At 37.0% G+C, this 18648-nt stretch overlaps 1 protein-coding gene across 1 annotated transcript in view; it reads left to right on the top strand.

Moving 5' to 3' along the window:
• Nucleotides 1-18648, top strand: part of LOC149199567 (OVARIAN TUMOR DOMAIN-containing deubiquitinating enzyme 12-like) — a 223619-nt gene that overhangs the window by 81787 nt on the left and 123184 nt on the right. The window contains exons 4-5 of the mRNA XM_089402487.1: nucleotides 6582-6636; nucleotides 6840-6914. Coding sequence (XP_089258613.1) covers nucleotides 6582-6636; nucleotides 6840-6914 — 130 coding nt within the window. The remainder of the gene's footprint in view (nucleotides 1-6581; nucleotides 6637-6839; nucleotides 6915-18648) is intronic.

Genomic DNA, 18648 nt, shown 5'->3' with positions numbered 1-18648 from the left:
ACATATCTTCTTGTCAATAGGGCATTCTCCAAGCAAGAGAACTCCAATTCCCTATGAAATAATGTCAAGCAAGCACCCAAGTAAGGTCAAGAAATCATTGAGCAAGCTATGTTCAATATGCTAACCCATCATGGAACAACTTTCATGTGTCAATCCATCTTGGATCATCGAGGGGTTGAACATACACCATGTACCCAAATCTCATGAAGCTTCCCCAAACTGTTGAAGCTTGTAATATCTTTGGAAGGTCTTCTACATAGGCTTGGTGTCTTGTCATGTAGGAGATTGATTTATTGTCTCTTTTGGTATTTATGTCTTCTTTTCTAAGTCTAACTTAGGAAAAGCCATTTTTTAAAGATAAATAATAAAATTATTTAAGTGACTTAGAAATAATCTCAATCATTGATCTCCTATATCTTCTAGAAGGGAGATTACGGTTAGGGACTTGATCTTAATGAAGATTATAAATGAAAGCCTGAGGGAGAGGTGAAGACAACAGATAGGTAAGAGAGACAACTACAACATTTTTGGGAAAGCGATTTTCTTAAGGAGAAAGCAAATTCTTTGGAGTGAGAGGCTCAGTTAGACCGAGAAGAAGTAAGGAGAATACAGGGATAATTTCAGGAGTGTTCCTAGGAGGCCAATTTGCTGGAGATTGGAGAGGCTGAATTGTTGAAGCGAGAAGGAGGCACAGTGGTTGGGGAGGCTGATTTGCTAGGGCTGATTTGTGATTGCGAAGAGGCTGAGCAAGGGCAAGGCACAGGGGCCGATTTATTGGTGAGAGGTGGGTCGGTTTTCTCCAGGTGGACAGTTGGCCGATTTTCCTTGGGCCAAATTATTCGAGTGGGGCCGAGTTGTAGGTTCCAACCACTGTATTTTTCTTTGTAAATTCTTTGTGGGTCAAAACCATGATTTTCCAGAATAATCGATGGAGGATTGTTGTGGTTGTTTATTTGTTGTAATGTGTGATTGATCTCTCTCTGATTTTCTTTTCGTTGCATATAAATTTTTGGATGTTAAAATAACAATGATTTTATTTTTCAACAATTCAGCGTTTATTTGGTTAATAAAATAAATTGCTAGGAATAAAAATTGTTGCAAGTAAATAAATCTGGGTTGGTATTAGGAGATTTAACACATAGTGTAAACACTTTTGGAGTAATCAGAAAACTATCGTTTTATGTGTTTGAAACCTAGCCCCATAATTTCCTTAACTTCCTCTACACTAGAACTTTGCAAACCCACAAACTTCATGAAACTCACAACCTCATTAAACTTGCATTATCCTTGTGGAGTACATTTTACCCACAATAATAGTGGTAAGTACACCTTGAACTTCTTCTCGGTAACAAATGATTCTATAATACCAATATTCATTAGATATTCAGCGAAGTAACATGACATGCCCTCCCCCTTCATGTCACATATTTCACGTGTCGGACCTAACATGTGTCCAACATGAGTTTGAGTCGTGTTTTGTTCTGAGGACACGAGTTTGAATGGTTTTAGACATGAAATTTGGACATGTGTCTAGTGAGAAAGCATCATAAAATCGATTTATTGCCTCATTCTCACGCAATTCAGTCACAGGTTTGGAACTCTCAAAGGTTTTGGAGTGCAACTAAGGGCGATTAAGCAATGTTAGAAGGGATTCCAAGTGTTGGCAAGTGGATTTGTCTAGGGCCTACTAATGCTATGGATTTAATCATAATGTTAAATTTCTAACATTATGATTGATTGACTCAGGATGTTTGAGAGGGTTTTTGTCCTTATTGGATTTCATATAGAGAAAGTTAAATTTTAGATCCCACTCAGAATCCAACAAAATTAACAATTTTCAGGATTTCAAGATTGGGGGGATTGCAACGTTTCCATTGGAGTCTGTCATGTCTGATGGTATGGAACTAGCTTTTAATTAATAGGACCAATCCCTTTATGTACCTCGATGTTGGTGGCATTGATTGTTGAACTCCTCTGTCATGACCCTAGTAAAAATGTTCCCATCACTCAATCTTATTTTAATACTTAAAGGGTGATATTGATGATGGGGATCACAATATAGGCAATGATTTTGATGATATGTATTACTAGTTATTTGCTATAGCATGATTTTTTTTTGGACTCTACAAGCCATGTAGGACCTCTTTGTCGATTTATTTTTGGTTCAGAGATGGATTTCACTTAGTGGGTTATGAATATAATTATGTAAAAGTAATAAATATAGATAATAAATAATAAACATAATAATATGTAATTAAATAGTAATTAGTTAAACAATGAAGCATGTCTAAGGAGACATGACCATTCATAAAGGGACACCTGCTTGGTATATAAGAAATTCCCTCACTCTCAATTGTATCATCATCTTATTCATACATTTTAATATATATTCTTGTATCTCAGTGGAGGTCTTTATATTCCAAGTCTTCTGGAGTATTTAACTTGAAGAACGAACTTTGTTCGCTTCATTTGGTATCAGAGTAGTTCAATCCTCTGGCCGCTCCACCGTTGCACATAGCCATGCTTTCCGATCCAAGCCCTTGCCCATCCAGGTTTTGTCAACATTGTTGCCGTCGAGATTGAAACGTTTCGTTACACTTTTGGAAGTTTCTTCGTCGCCGATTCGTCAGAGGCCTTTGGCCATTAAAAAAATAATATAAAGAAAAAAAGAAGATAGCCAAAGAAAAAAAAGAGAAAAGAAAAAAAGTACATATAAAGATTAAAAAAAAAATAGAGAAAAAAATCATATAAAAATCTTCTATTAAGAAAAGATATATATAGTATTGGGGGTTTTCACAGTGCATTATATTAGATATCATTTTGGGATTCAATTGCGTTAAGTAAGTCATTCATCTATGACCATTTTAATTCAAAACAATGAAGGGAACTCTACTTGAATGGTTCACAAGGCACAATACTTGCTAAGGTTTTGCAAATGGGGTAGCAAGCTAAGTAGGCTTGATTGTGGGGAAAACTCCACAGTTAAGCGCGCTTGAGCTAGAGGCGATTTGGGATAGGTGACCTCCTAGGAAGTCCTGGTTACTGGGTGCAAGCCCCAGAAGTGATGATTGACGCTATGTGATTCATTTCACTAGTTTCAATCCCACTTCTTCACCCCTGTGAGCATCACCTGATGTAATGAGTGCTAAGTGGACTATTCAAAAATCATGGGAAATTAATCAGTTATGACTACCTCTCATGAAAATGGTCATAGATGAATGACTTACTTAACGCAGTTGAATCCCAAAATGATATCTAAGATATATATAGTTCGGTGTAAATTTTGAAGGAGAACATTATTGAATCTTCATTAAAAGGGAATCTTTCCAAATATCTTTAATACTATACATAAGAGAAGGAAGAGTAGATAATATTATCTTGAATCTTCATTAAGTGGTTTACAAGCTTGTGGTTTTAGCAACCCATGGTAATTGCCCATGGTATTTTCAAGGTAAAAGAAAAACAAAAGAAATACAAAATCTCTTTATGTGAATGGTAAGTTTTTACGTGGAGAAAATTAACCGAGTCAAAAGCACATAAGTGGACATATATTTTATATTATACCCCAAAGAGGTGAATAGCCACATTTCACTAGAGTTGTAACTTTTCAAAAAGAAAAAAAATTTATATAAAGAGAAGTATTATATTATAAAGGGGTATTTTAAAGAAAAGTTCAAGTCATAAAATTATTGAAAATATATATAAGTACAAAGTGGGTATTATTATAAAAGGTTACTTGAAAGATCCATATATTAAAGTTTATAAAGGGTTAAATCTAGAACTATAAAGAGACATAAGGATAAAAAGTTATTTTTTTTAATGATGTGGTTCACGGACACCCTGGTCAACGGGTGGCACTACGTCCATGGAAAAATCTGGGCTGATCAACCCCGAAGGGAATCTAGCCTCGCGACTCACTAGCAAGGCCTAACCCCAAGGGCTTTGGGGAGAATGGACCCTGTGACCTCTTGATGGTGAGGCACTGATTTTGACCAACTGAGCTAACCCTTGGGGTTGACATAAGGATAACAAGTTATAACAAAGGAAGACTACTTTTTAAGAACATTATAATAAATATAAGGTGCTGTTTTTTTAAATAGCGGAGCTGTATTAACTTTTTTTGAAGTGGGAAAAAATATATAATTGAGGAAAATAAAAGTTAAAGGGGTTACTTTTAAAGACCTTAGGTTCATCCGAAGAAGAAAAGATGGAGCCTAATTTAGAAACAAAGGAAGGAAGATTTTCCTATAAAGGTATTCCAATTGTAGATTTTAGATTATTTACATTAAAGGGGTGTATCCAAGGGAAATAAATTATTATCACTATTAATACAAACGTCGAGAATAATTACATAAATATAGGCGAATGAGGAGGTCTTTTTGGAGGAAAAGAATATGAGATTAATGATTTACAAGTGACAATTGATCATTATGAGTACATATCTCAATTTCGTGTCGTAACTATGCTTGACAAAAAGGTTGACATAATTCTCGGTCGACCTTGGTTCAAGGAATTAGGTATGTTCATTCTAAACACATAAAACAAATTCTTGATATTCCCTTACAAGAAGAATATGGTCACGTTCCAAGACATGACAACGAAATCAAAATTGATAATGCCTTCAACAAAATATCTTAAGGATATTTCGAAACTAATGTTTCAAGAGAATCCAGAAATAGTATCAAAGAAGCAAAAAGAGCTTGAAGAAGTCATATCCAACAAAAATAAGGAAAATTCATGTTTGAAGGAGCATAATTAGAAGCTACTTACACAAGTAAGAAAATGTAAAGCTAAGAAACACCAGTTAGAACAAGAAAAGGAAATTTCTGAAAAGAAACTCAACGAAAGTCTATCAGGAAAAGAAGAGGAAAGTTTATGCTTAAAGAACCTTAACCAAAGGTTATTAGAACAAATCAAGTGTTTAAAAGTTGAGAAGCTTGAATACCAAAATAAAGTTGACTCAGAAAATGAGGAACTTTTACGTCTCAAAAACCATAATCGAAGTCTACTCACTCAAATTAAGAAACTTAAGGATGATAGGAAATCATTGGAAAACAAGTTAGAAGAACTTATCATGAAAGAAGTGTCGAAGTCGTTAGTCCAAGTTGAAAGTAAAGGAATAAATACCATCCATTTAATATAACGACCCAAGAGGATGAGAAACCGAAAGAAGTTAAAACATATTCAGAAGTTGCAGTTCAAATGATGAACATTCTAAATGATGATGCCAACTCAACAACAACACCACCTAAAGGAAATCCGAGAACTGGCACTAACATGTTAAGGGAAAGTCCAACTAGAAGAACTCCTTATCATCATTCGAATCACAAGAACAGACATCTCAATCAATCTACGAATCCATATCACTCAGAACATAACCAACAAACTTATGTTCCAGAGAATACTGAAGTGGGCACAACTCAATCCAGTGATAACAGTTCATCACAATTTTCCAGTAATCAAAAATTTTCACAAAATATTAATTTAGGATGGTTAGAACCTTCATCCGTGTGACATTTTTATATATCATTCCAAGGATCATATCGACTTGTATCGACAAAGATGACTGTCCCGAGACGAGAAGACGTTCGGAGTAGGAAAAAGAGGTCAAGGCCTTTCATCAACAAGCTTTGAGGACAAAGCTTTTTGAAGAGGAAGGCAATGTTATGAATATAATTATGTAAAAGTAATAAATATAGATAATAAATAATAAACATAATAATATGTAATTAAATAGTAATTAGTTAAACAAAAAGGTATGCCTAAGGAGACACGACTGTTCGTAAAGGGACACCTGCTTGGTATATAAGGAAACCCCTCACTCTTAATTGTATCATCATCTTATTCATACATTTTAATATATATTCTTGTATCTCAATGGAGATCTTTATATTCCAAGTCTTCTGGAGTATTTAACTTGAAGAACGAACTTTGTTCGCTTCATAGTGCTATTTTGGGTATATGCATTAGTTGTATGATTGAATTTGTATCATCATAGTGTAAATGTTTTATATATTTCATATTTTATGTGTAATTCATTATTATATAATATATAACATGTCCTCCGTGTCATGTTCCCCAGGGGGGGGTGTCCTCGTGTCATGTGACTTAGATATTGAGACTTCCATGTCATAGATGATGGTTAACTATCTTCATTTCCTTTTTCTAGTGATTTGGAGCTAGACATGAGTAATAGGCCCCACATAGCTGGGCTTGATTAAGTACACCCTAGAAGTAAACTTCTTTTTGGCTTTTGCTGTAATAATATAGTTTAAGGTTTAAACAACTTCTCTCTATTCTCTTCTCTTTTACTGTTTGATGAATATAGTTGGCCTAGAATATTAGATTATGGATATGCATAAGGAACTCTCTTATTGTTCATACAAGGTAAGTTCATCTTTTATCCAATTGATCGTCTTTCGTCACCTCATGAAAATAAGTAAAATTTCAATTTCAATTTTAGGTAAGCTTGCTAATAAGAAGCAATGATTTATTTTCTTTGTTCACGTCCTATACCATGATGCTGCATATTTACTAAGAAAACTTATGGAATTGAGAGTTTACCTTTTCATGCATGACAGATTAACTACTTATGGGCTAAGTGAATTGAAGGTCTCTGGGGATGGCAATTGCCAGGTTTGTAGGTTTATTGATGGTGATTTCCTTTTAGTTTTACTATACAGGGAATTAGATAAAATTGTTGAACCAAAGAAACATGTACCTTGGTTTTGACATGTAATTGACCATAAGTGAATAATTTCTCTAGATCTTTTTTCAATATAAAATTTACTATATTTCATTTTTCACTAATGCTAGTGAACTTGTACCTTGTTGAACAGTTTCGTGCCTTGTCAGATCAGCTTTATAATTCTCCAGAGTATCACAAGCATGTTAGAAAGGAGGTAGTTAAGCAGGTACCACATGGGACTACACAAGGATTGTTCTTGGTTGATAAGTTGGAACTATAAAAACATTGAAAGACTTAGTTGAAGGTTACTATCTAATGGTTGTTTTGAATGTAACGTGTTGCATATATTTAGTGGATTGGAATGCATTCTTAGGATGGCTTTATAAGTTAATTCTTCTATCTCGGTCGCTTTTGTCATTGCATGTTTTTCCATATAATGTACATTTTATACCATTATAAAATTGACACAGAACTATAAAAGAAGAATCTGAATTGTATTGACTAAAGCATCAAAGCATCACCTTCAGATTCGTACATTGTCTCTCATTCATGCTAGAAAAATATTTGAATATTGGTCCTCAAAAATATAGGTGGGAGACCATATTACATTATAACAAATGAGGTACCTAATTATGGAGTATGATCTCCCTTGGAATTTCTTAACATTTTTCGTGAGGAAACATTGTCACAATACACACCCCACAACTTCATTGTTGCCACATAGCCACTTTACTGAAATGAGTTGTAGTTTTGCAATTTTTCTGACCTCTGGTCTATTCTGCTGGTGACTAATGATAAACTACAACATCACGAGAGATGATAAATTATGGATGGTTTATGACATCAAGATAGGCCACTTATTATGAATCACATTAAATGGTTCATAGCATCACGCAAACTCATATGACCAGGAGTTTCTCTCTTGAATAAGCAGTTTCTAAGTTTTCATGTTGAGCTTGTTCTTTGTATTAATATGAAGATATTGAACAGTCTGATATGCTGTCTGTTGTTTAACATTATTCTTACTACTTAGTTGCATGCATTGTGGAATTCTTCGAATATGGTCTTCCTTATGTTTTAAAACTTTTATTTCTTTTATTGATGTAAACGTGATTAATGGTTTCACAATTCTCCAATTCGTATTCATTATGAAAAGAATGAATGTGTCCCCCCCCGCCCTTTAACAGATACATTCTACCCCGGCACTTGATTGATAATTATCTTATATTTACGTCTTTATTGGTGTCAAGTGGGTCTCTATTTCCTTGTTAGTTTATTTATGGTTATGCTTCCTTTGTTGTTAGGTAGTTGCTATTCGACTAATTTTAGTCCCCAAAGTCGTCTAATCCTAAAACAAACTATGAATTCCACTATTGATTTTCCTTGCAAAATGATTCTAAAAGTGTTTAAGACCATATGTATTCGATGGCATGAGGAGTTACGGAGGAAAGCTGGGAATTCCCTGATTTTTGATATTTTTTTTCTTTAACATATATAAAAAGACATTCTCCCAACACACTCCCACCTGATAAGTATGAACATAGATTGGTTGCATATCATTCTAGGAGTGAAGCATTCAGTTATCGGCAACTTTGCATGTGGCCTGGGTGTGCTTCCCTAGAATATAAGTAATGTTTGATTCAGTTAAATAGGGTACACTAGTAGCATATGTGTGCACTTTTATTCATATTCATTCAGTTTATGAGAGAGTGTGTGCACTGTTTTTCCTTTCCCGAGCTATTAAATAAAATAGAGATGATTTTCTGAGTGCTGCAATTTCTTACTAGTTTCCATCAGTACCTTTCAGTTAGCATATGTGTTTTCAGATCTAGCACAAGGAAGTAGCTTTGAGAGGTCCTTAAGTTTCTTGTTCTCTAGGGTTAACAGTTTTCAGGTCTATTTACGTGTATTGAAATTCAACACAGTACCAAAGCTCTTTTTCTGAAACCATCGGTGGGGAGTTATTAGAAGGTTTCAAGGATAGGACGCTCAAGATCCATGCTTGAGAAAAAAACTGTGAACTTGTGATAGGATGTTTTAAGTTGCTGATCTTTTTGGTTTAGGTGTGTTACCATATTTGCAGTGATAATTAGTCTTGGTCCTCATGAAAGTCACATGTTGGATAATGCTTCCAATCTTGTCCTATGGAAGTGCAGGCTACAAAATCTATTGGAGGAGTTTTATCTTTGTGCCAATGTTAAGTAGAACTTGCTTTAGATGAATTTGAGACATTCCCTGCTTTTTTGGGTGTGTGGCGCCCCCTAGGATCCTCCTCGGGCCAGGGAGTGTGCTGCCAAGGTGCTCCTTGGACATTCGCCAAGTCCCTAGGCACTCCTTGGATGCTCCCTAATGGTAATGTTACATTCTTAAAGTAGAAGTTGACTTAAATTTTTAACATTACCATTAATTGTTTCGAGATGTTTGAGAGTGCTTCCAAGCTCATTGGACTTCATATGGGGAAAGTAGAATTTCAAATCCCATTCAAAATTCATTAGTCTTAACAGTTTCCAAGATTTCAGGATTCCAGGATTGCAACATTTTCATTGGATTCTATCATATGAGGGTATGCGATTGACATTTAATCAAGAGCACCAAGTCCCTTATGTATCCCAATGTTGGTGGTGTTGATTATTGAAATCCTTTGTTATGGCCTTAGCAAAAACGTACCTTTCATTCAAACCAAAAACATTGATTAGGGATATTAAGCTTTTTCTATCATATTTTAAGGCTTGGATTAGCTAGTTTCATCCCATGTTGCAGGACTCGTACTTGTATAAGACTTGTCTGGCTATTGAATCGACGACTCATATAAGAATCGGGATCCATGTAAGACTCAACAAAATACAGAATCCCTCCATTTTCCCCTTCCCTCCACCTAATCTAGAAAAAAACGAAAAAAAATAAATTGAAATTTGCTGCCAAGGATGGGTCTTTTATGGGTCTGTACGAGTTTGATACGAGTTGTGTGCTCAACGCGAGTCTTATGTGAGGGTAAGGGTCTTATGTGCAGGTTCTATGAGAGTGACTCATTTCGGCATATGACTCGTCAAGACCTGTGAGATTTGAAGGGTCTTATAAGGGTTGTGCTTCATTGGTTTCATCAAAAATTGGGTGGTGTCAATTGATGTCCCTAAAGAATCGAGGTTGAGGCAAAGGCTAGACAAGAGGCAAAGAATGAAGGATGATACTAATGATGAGAATACCAATATGAGTGATGGTGGAACATTTCTTGTCAAAGATTGGTGTAACATGCATGATAGTGCTACCTCCCAGCTATAGTTTTTGGCAACATGGGTGCTTTCACAAATGGTGAACACTTCTTTTACAGAGGGGTGTTGGACTACAATTTCTCCATAGCATAAAAAGAAATAGGTTGAATGTAAATTGGTTAGAGAGCTTGGTTTATGTTCATTACAACTTGTGATTATTGTCTCATTACTGTGAGGTGCCAAAGTCGGATAAAAGCTTGAAGGCTTGGGACAACAATTTAGAGGAGGATAATTTGGAGGATTGAGTATTGGTTATAGAGAAACTAGAGAATGCCCTTATGGATGATGGTGATCATGTTGAGATTCCACCCCATCCACTGCCATAGCCCCCATATGTAGGACACTAGCTCTACTAGTAGGGGCTTCATTTTCAGTTCTGCCTACAACCTCTTCTACATAGTTTCATCTTGCTCTGGCACCACTACCACCAAGCCCACTCAAAAATGTCGTGATGCAAAGAGGAAAGAATAGTGGGTAGAATCATAGAGACTAGAATAATTGCAGTGAAGCACGACCCTGATAAGAAACTTCAAGATTCATCGGTCTTGATGAGTCATATGCTGAAACGAGTCACTCTCATAGAACTCGTGCATAAGACCCTTACTCATGTTGACACGTTGACTCGCATACGACTCGTGTATGGACCCATATAAGACCCGTCCATGGCAGCAAATTTTGATTTTGATTTTTTTTTTTTGAGATCAGGTGGAGGGAAGGGGAAAATGGAGGGAGTCTGTATTTTGCCGAGTCTTATACGGGTCATTTCTGATTCTTGTACAAGTTTCTGAGTCAATAGCTAGACAAGTCTTATATGAGTACAAGTCGTGCAACATGGAAAATTGTTTCTCCTCTTTCACTGCTTTATATGTCATACATGATAGATTTATAGTATTTAGCAACTAGCTTAGTTTATTGCTTTGGACCTTTTTGTCTTCATGCTTCGGTGAGAAGATGGCCTATTATGTAAACATAACTATTTTGTCATGTTATTATTGACAGTTGTAGGGTAACCTATTTCATTCCATAACTTAATGGTCTACTTTCTATTGTAGAAAAATAATGACCTGCACCCATTTCAAGCATTCATTTGAAACATAAAAGAGTTGTTCTACTTTTCAGCTAATACAATGAACAATAAGCAAGCACACACATAAGTTTGACATAATTATTTTGGTCAACTTGACCCTGGAAAAACCCCACAGTGGGGAAAAACAGTGCTGAAAGGACACTTTTATTTTTCTTCTTAGAAATTTTTACAACAAAAGATTAACAAGAAATTAACGTATCTCTTCCCTCTGAGCTGTTGCTCAGAGGTCCTCTTTTATACTGAAATTACGGACTGATAATTTCCTCTCAAAGTCACTCTCCTTTCAGCAAATTTTTCGGTCTCTTAGTCAGGGAATGGAACCATTTAGACTGCTACAGATGGCCGTAAACTGAGGCTCATTCTTCACTGAATTTAACCCAGGCTGAAGCTGGCTATTACTCCCCAGAAATCACGTTGTTACACACTCTGAAATGCTACTTAAGGCTCATAGGTTCCCTCTCTTAAACAGACCCGAGATTCTTGCTGAGATAACCTGAGAATCTCACTGGTAAATACAGGAATACAAGCTGATGTTTTCAGAGATAAACTTGTGGTTTTAGAGACCTAGCTCACGCTGAGAAAGGACGGATATTTGCTTTCAGACTTCGACTCTGTGTGATGACAGTAGATGCTGCCTTGAATCTCAAGCTCCCTTCTCAGCTTTAACTTGGTCTCCTTGGGATTCCTACTGCTGTAGCTCCTTAACTCTGCTGTACAATTTCTCGAAGCTCTCCTCCGTTCTCCCTTGCTCCTCTCCTCAATCTTCTCATGAGAAATAATGAGCCCCTAAAACTCTTTTTCTCCCTTTTTGTCTCTTGGGAAAAGATGAGAACCCTATCCCTAAGATTTAATGGTTGAGATTCAATCTCAAACCATTTAGATCAAGGGTGGAGATTAGTCCCCTACTTGACCCCTGATGTGGTCCCCCTTTCTATTAATGAGCCTCCCTAGTACTTTTAATGTTTTAGCACCATGGTCACTTTTTCTCATAAAGTGACTTTTAAAATAGAAGTCACTTCAATAATTTAAAATGTACTTTAGTACTTGGCACATGAAGTCACTTTTAAAAACACATGTGACTTTAAAAACTTAAAGTACCTAGTACTTCTCCACATAAAAAATACTTTAACCCCCTTGATATTAATAAATTCATAATATCACTTCGACAAAAGGTGATTAATGTGTCTCCCTAGGCCAAAAGGAGAAATGCCTAGGAAACACCATTTTCAACATCTATTATATGGTTTAAAAATTTGTATATTTTTTTGTAATTGCTAGAATTTAGATTCTAGATGATTGATGCTTGAATTATAATTATGAGTGTCATATGGATGGCATTTCTACCTTCATCAATATGTACACATATGCCCTTTTTCATATATTTTGCAACCAATTTGGCATTTTGCATTTTTTGCTATATATATATATATATTGGAATGTGTAACTCCACACTTGATTCTTTCTATTAATGTGCAATTGAATGTATACAAGGTAGTGACTCTTCAGTTCATTACAATGTTACTTGGGAGCGGGAGCGGGAGCGACCATTTTCAGAAGCTCCCGGTTTGGGAGCGAATCCGGGAGCGATTTTTTAAAAATATATATATTTTTTATATTTTTTAATTTTTGATACATATATGTCAACAAAAACATGTAGAATGATGAATTAGACATAAAAAACATAAAAAAACATAGATTGATCATTGAACCATATCACATCAATCATCTAGAAATTATAATCGTCATCAACCATGTCCACAAGTTAGTAAAATACATATTACAACTGCAATATATTGAGTCTTATAAATCATGATTCATCAAATTCAATCTTAAAGTTTCAACTTCAAGCTTTCAGAATTGAAAATTCAATAACATTTATCATCATTGATCACCAAAGTTGTACTTGTAAGCTAAGTTTAACCATTACAAGAAGTTATATCGAAGATATTTCTAAGTCCTAACTTCTAACTGTTAACATGATATGAAATGTTAAAAATTTATAAAATGAAACATGAATAATGAGATGAAATGAAACAACTTTAGTCTTTCACAAAGCATCATATTCATAATTCACAATCATTACCAATGAGTTATAATTGCCAAGGCCCAACTTCAAACTTCAAATTTTCATTGTCACAGTGATATAATGTTTACAAAAAATATCATTATGATATGAAAGAGTTAAGAGTCAAGAGTCAAGGACTCAAAACTCAACAGTTATGAAAACTAAAGTCTAATAGAAACTAAAAAAGACAAGTAAACTGTAAATCTACATGTGGCCCTTGCCACGAGAGTCTCCAGGAGTATAAGCAGGTCGTGGTGGTCTTCTAGGAGTCTCCCGCACAGACCGACGACCAGAACTAGAACCTCCACGCGAGGGTGTAGATGGAGGTGGCGACAGCAAAGGAACAAGACTCGGACCTCGAGCACTGCTACTGGATGGTGGAGGTGGAGGTGGAGGTGGCATGGCTGCTGCTCCATTTTCATCCCTTACAAGTTCCTCTTCTAGTTCTCCAATATGTACAATGCCATCCTCCAAATTGTCATCCTCTGGGTGATTGTCCCAAATTTTATATGTGGGATCCTCATTAGCCCGATCACAGTAATGACTCAACAACCTCAAGTTGTAGTGCACATAAACCAAGCTTTCTGCTCGGTTTTCATTGAGTCTGTTTCTTTTCACATTATGTATATAGCTGTAGGTGCTCCAACACCTCTCTGCAGAAGAAGAATTTACAACCTGTGAAAGAACTTTTTTTGCCAATTTTGGCAAAAGTCTGTGGCCGCCATATGTTTCCCACCATGTGAGAGATTCAAATTTATCTTTGTCGTCCATTGCATGGAAGTTACCATACAAACCAGTGCCACTGAAGTATCTGCCTATTTCAAGGCGCACAGCTGCACATTCCTCCCTGTCAGGTACCAACTTTTCTAATGCTTCCAAATATCCTTTAGTTACCTCTGGATCTAAATGGGGTTTGGTCCTAACCCCACCCCCTGCTGCAGGTTGGCCCAACCAAGATGTAGAGTAGTATTTTGGCGTAAGGATATACGCCAAGCAATGTAGTGGAAGGTTAAGCCTATTCCACCGTTCACACACACAATCATGAATCAGTTTGTACAAGTTGGGATCTCTATTATGAACAATGTTTTTTATTTCCCCCAACATGGTATCCATTTGCTCATACACCTCGCCAATCACTGGTTTTTCTGTATCTGCAAACCGAATCATGTGATAAATTGGCTTGGTGAAATCCAATACCTGCCTCACACTTGTCCAAAACTGCCCATCAAGAGTGGCCTCCTCCACCATTTCAAAACCTGCCATGTCAGCTACATTTGTAGCCCTTTCCTTTAACACCTGCCAGTGTGGACTTGATACCATGCTAGCTAATGCCTCTCTTACCTTCAAAAGGCGCCTGAAGGTGAGGTAATAGCTACTAAATCTAGTCTTCGCAATCTTCAACAACTCCAATCTCGAGTGACTGCGGAAAAGGCCATGGGTATTGCTATGATTTGTAATAAATTTTATCATTTGTTTGTCTTTCTTGTACAAATTACCAATCCATTGGTATTGTTCATTTTTGTTTTTGACAATATCATGCAACAGAAGGTTCAATGTGTGAACCAAACATCCAGACCAAAATATGTTGGGGTATTTATCCTCAATAATTGCTCTCGCTGCCTTACAATTAGGAGCATTATCAGTGATGACTTGGATGACATTGTATGGGCCAATACGCTCAATTGTTTCAAGTAATGCTTCTGCAATGTTGATGGCGGTCTTGAACTTGTCTGAGTAATCATGTGCAGCTAGAAAGATGGGACCACTAACAGACACAGCAAGAACACTTATCAATGGATTGCCTTTTACATTTGTCCATCCATCAGATACAATGGACACCCCATGGTCAGTCCAAGAACTTGTCATTTTATTCAAAGAATGTGATATTTTTGCTTTTTCATGATCAAGGCCAACGGTTCTTGCCTTGTCATACCCAGGGCTCTTGTATCCTTTAGGGGCATCATTTATGGCAGAAACCATTTCGTGCCAATAAGGTGAGCGTAGAACATTGAATGGTATCCCACATGCATAGAGAAACCTGTAAACTTTTGAATCCACGTCATTCCTACACCCCTCATCAAGGAAATCTGATATGGTTCTACGCCTTAAAGATGATGACCCTGTGCCTCCATGTCCATATCAACTGCCTTGGGAGGATGCTGAAGGAGTTCTTTGTGATTGTGAGCTTGGTTCAAAGAAACCCCTTGATTTTTTTGTTCTGTATTGGGCTTCCTCCTCTTCCCTTATGTATTTGGCTCTATCCGCTGTTGACACCGCTGTACAAGTTTTGATTCCTATTTGTTTCTCTCCATCCAATGGCCTTTTCCCGCAGAGGTGTCTTCTAGCACGGGTGTATGAACCTGTGTAATTAGTGTTGCAATGGGGGCAATGAAATTTAGTGGTTCCAACCCCTCTCCCTGTTTCAGCCCTGTGAACATATTTCCACAATGGAGTTTGGTCTTGTTTAGTTTTTTGAGGGTCATGTTCACCCTCCTCCAGCTCCTCCTCATCGGGGTTTTCACCCATTTGACTTTCTCCGGCTTCTTCATCCCCCTCTTCAGTTTGGGGCCCCCTCCGTTTCCTACTCTCCAGCACCATAATAACCATAAAAGGGACCAAGAAGAGGAAAATGCCAATAAATATAGCCAGGTCCATGGTGTTTGATGTTTGTAGGGTTTTGATTCTTGAATCTGCAAATTAATTTAATTTATTGGGATTAATTAATTTAATTTATTAATTTAATTTAAATACATGATTTTTAAACTCAAACAGTTAAATTAAATTAACTAAATTACTATCTAACCAGCTAAACTAACTAAATTACTAAGTTACTTACCTCTGCAGGCTTGCTCCTTGCTCCTTGGCACTTGCTCCTCGCTCCTCAGCACTTGCTCCTCGCTCCTTTGCTCTTGCTCCAGCTCCAAACTCAAGCTCAATGAAGTTAGAATGAATTTTTTTTGGCCCATTGGGCTTTTAAAACCCAAATTTTTTTTTAATTTTTTTTTTTATTTTTCGGGTCCGCGGATTTTTTTCCGCCGAACCGCTCCCGGCCCGGCTCGAATCGCTCCCGGAGTGATTTTTAATGCTCGGGAGCGATCAGGGAGCGATCGCTCCCCGATCGCTCCCGAGCGTTAAAAATCGCTCGGGGAGCGTAAAAGCGATCGCTCCCTATATCGCTTCCTAACAGACCAGGGAGCGCAATTTTTTTTAAGGGAGCGCGCTCCCGAGCCGCTCCCGCTCGGAGCGCGATTCGAGAGCGGGTTCGAGGGGGGGGGCGCTCCCCCGCAACATAGGTTCATTATCTTGTTGATTTTTGATGTACCTTGGACAAGTGGTTTCCCATGGGTTAGTCTCTACCTAGGGAAATATGTCCAAAGTAATTCTTTTCCTAAGTATGACTTTATAAAGCGAAAGTGACTTTATAAGTGGTAAAGTCATTGTTAAATTATAAAGTGAAAAGTGACTTTAGACATAGAGTACAATGTGGGTACTTTATTTAATGGGTGAGTTAAAAAATAGAAAGTGAGAATTAAATGCACATTTATTCTCATCCCTTGATCTAAATGAATCTGAGCTATTAGATCTTAGGGTTGCCCAAAAGTCATTTAGGGAAACAAAAGGGGGAAAAGAAAAGAGAGACTGTATTCATTCTTTATGAGCAGATTGGAGAAAGGAGGCTGAGAGCTGGAGAAAAGTTACGAAGGAAAAATTTGTTGTAGCAAGCTGAAGGAGTGATTTCTGGGCAAAGTTGGGCACGAAAATCGAGGCATAGAAGACAATAGAAGGTACAGTACGAACAACATTTAATGTTGTGAGTTGCATGGCATTCGAGAGAAGTTTTTGATTTTTTTTTTTTTTTTTTGAAAATAAATCTGTACAAGCCGTACAACAGTATGGAATCCGTAAACACAGTCCGTACAGTCGTATCTGTATAGTACATATTTATAGCTTCAAGTGGGCACGAAAATTGAGGCAAAGTGGGCACGGTTCTCAAGGAGTTTTGGGCTGAAGAGATAAGTTGTATTTTGTTGTTTTGTTTTGTCTGCAAATATATTTTTCTTGAATTTGAAAGATAAATAAATTTTAAGAGCCCTCTAATAGGTTTTCCCCAAAGAAGATTGAAGGGGTTTTGCCTGGGTCTAAGTTGACCAAAAATCTGTGTATTTTTATATGTGTTGCTGGTCTATTTATGTCCATATTTATTTTCAGTATGTGTTGACAGTCCCATGTGTTTTAATCGGAAAATTTCATTTCCAGAATTCTATATTTTGAATGTATGTTTATGGGAAAGGGCATTTAACTGAATGGGAGTGATAAGGTGAAATTAAAACCGGGTTGGGATTGCAGGAAACATTTTAGTCATCAAATTTCAACATGGTATCAGAGCTACAGGTTGAAAATTGCAGTTTGAACAACGGACAATAGTTTGGGACAACAAACAGTGGTTTGGACAACAAATTGAATTTTTGGACAGCAAACTGAATTTGGACAGCAAATTCAGTTTGGACAACAAACTGGTATTTTGGGACAGTAAGGTGAAATTTCACATAGACTGAACTTTTGGAACTGCAAGGTGTGTTGGAAAGTTCATTTCTTCATTTTCTTGGTTTTGTAAATTTTGGACAACAGTCATGGCCATGTTCTTAAGGATAGAGGACAAACTAGATGGGATATCCAACTATGCCGTTTGGAAGGACATAATTCAGATAGTGTTTAAGGAGGCAACAATTTGGGACATAGTGCGGCAAGTGGTTGTGCCTCCTACTGCCGCATATGAACTTGCTGAATTCACAAAAAAATAATGCAAAGGCAAAAAAGATTTTGATGGACAGTCTAAAGGATCATGTGGTTTCTCAAGTGAGAGGAAGCACATATGCATATCAGATGTGGACAACTCAAATCACTCTCTATCAGAGTACTAATGAGAGCAGAAAGATGGTACTCAAAGAACAATTGAAGAACATTAGGATGACAAAGGCTGAAAATGTAGTTCATTATCTTGGCAGGGTCAAACAGGTAAGTGATGATTTGACTACTATTGGTGAGGCAGTTGCACCCATAGAGTTAGTCAGGATAGCTGTAGTGGGACTTCCTAAGGCTTGGGAGGTCTTTGGAGATATTGTTACCTCTAGGGAGAATCTTCCCAATTGGGACAGATTTTGGGATGATTGTGTGCAGCATGAGATACGAAAGACTGACAGTGGTGGGGTGAAGATAGAAGATGAGGAGGATGTAGCTTTGATAGCCAGGGGGAAGAACAAAGGGAAGGCTAAGAAAGGGGCCTCATCAGATGGGGCTAAGGGAAAGGAGAAGAAGAAGAAGAAAGATACGGATATGTCCAAAGTCAAATGTTGGGCATGTCAGAAGATGGGACACTATGTTGCTATGTGTCCTGAGAGGAAGAACAAGGGGAAGAAGGTACTGCAGCTTCAATAGAGGTGGAGCAGTTTGCTTCACAGTTTGACCAGGACTTTGTATTTATTACTTCTACATCTAGTAGGAGTACATCATCCGATCTGTGGTACATAGACGCCAGGGC

This window comes from Pinus tabuliformis, chromosome 2_1 (genome assembly GCF_031772625.1).
Source record: "Pinus tabuliformis cultivar Carrire ecotype Pingquan chromosome 2_1, CPIR1, whole genome shotgun sequence".
Lineage (NCBI taxonomy): Eukaryota > Viridiplantae > Streptophyta > Pinopsida > Pinales > Pinaceae > Pinus > Pinus tabuliformis.
This window is presented reverse-complemented; position numbering and strand designations above follow the sequence as displayed.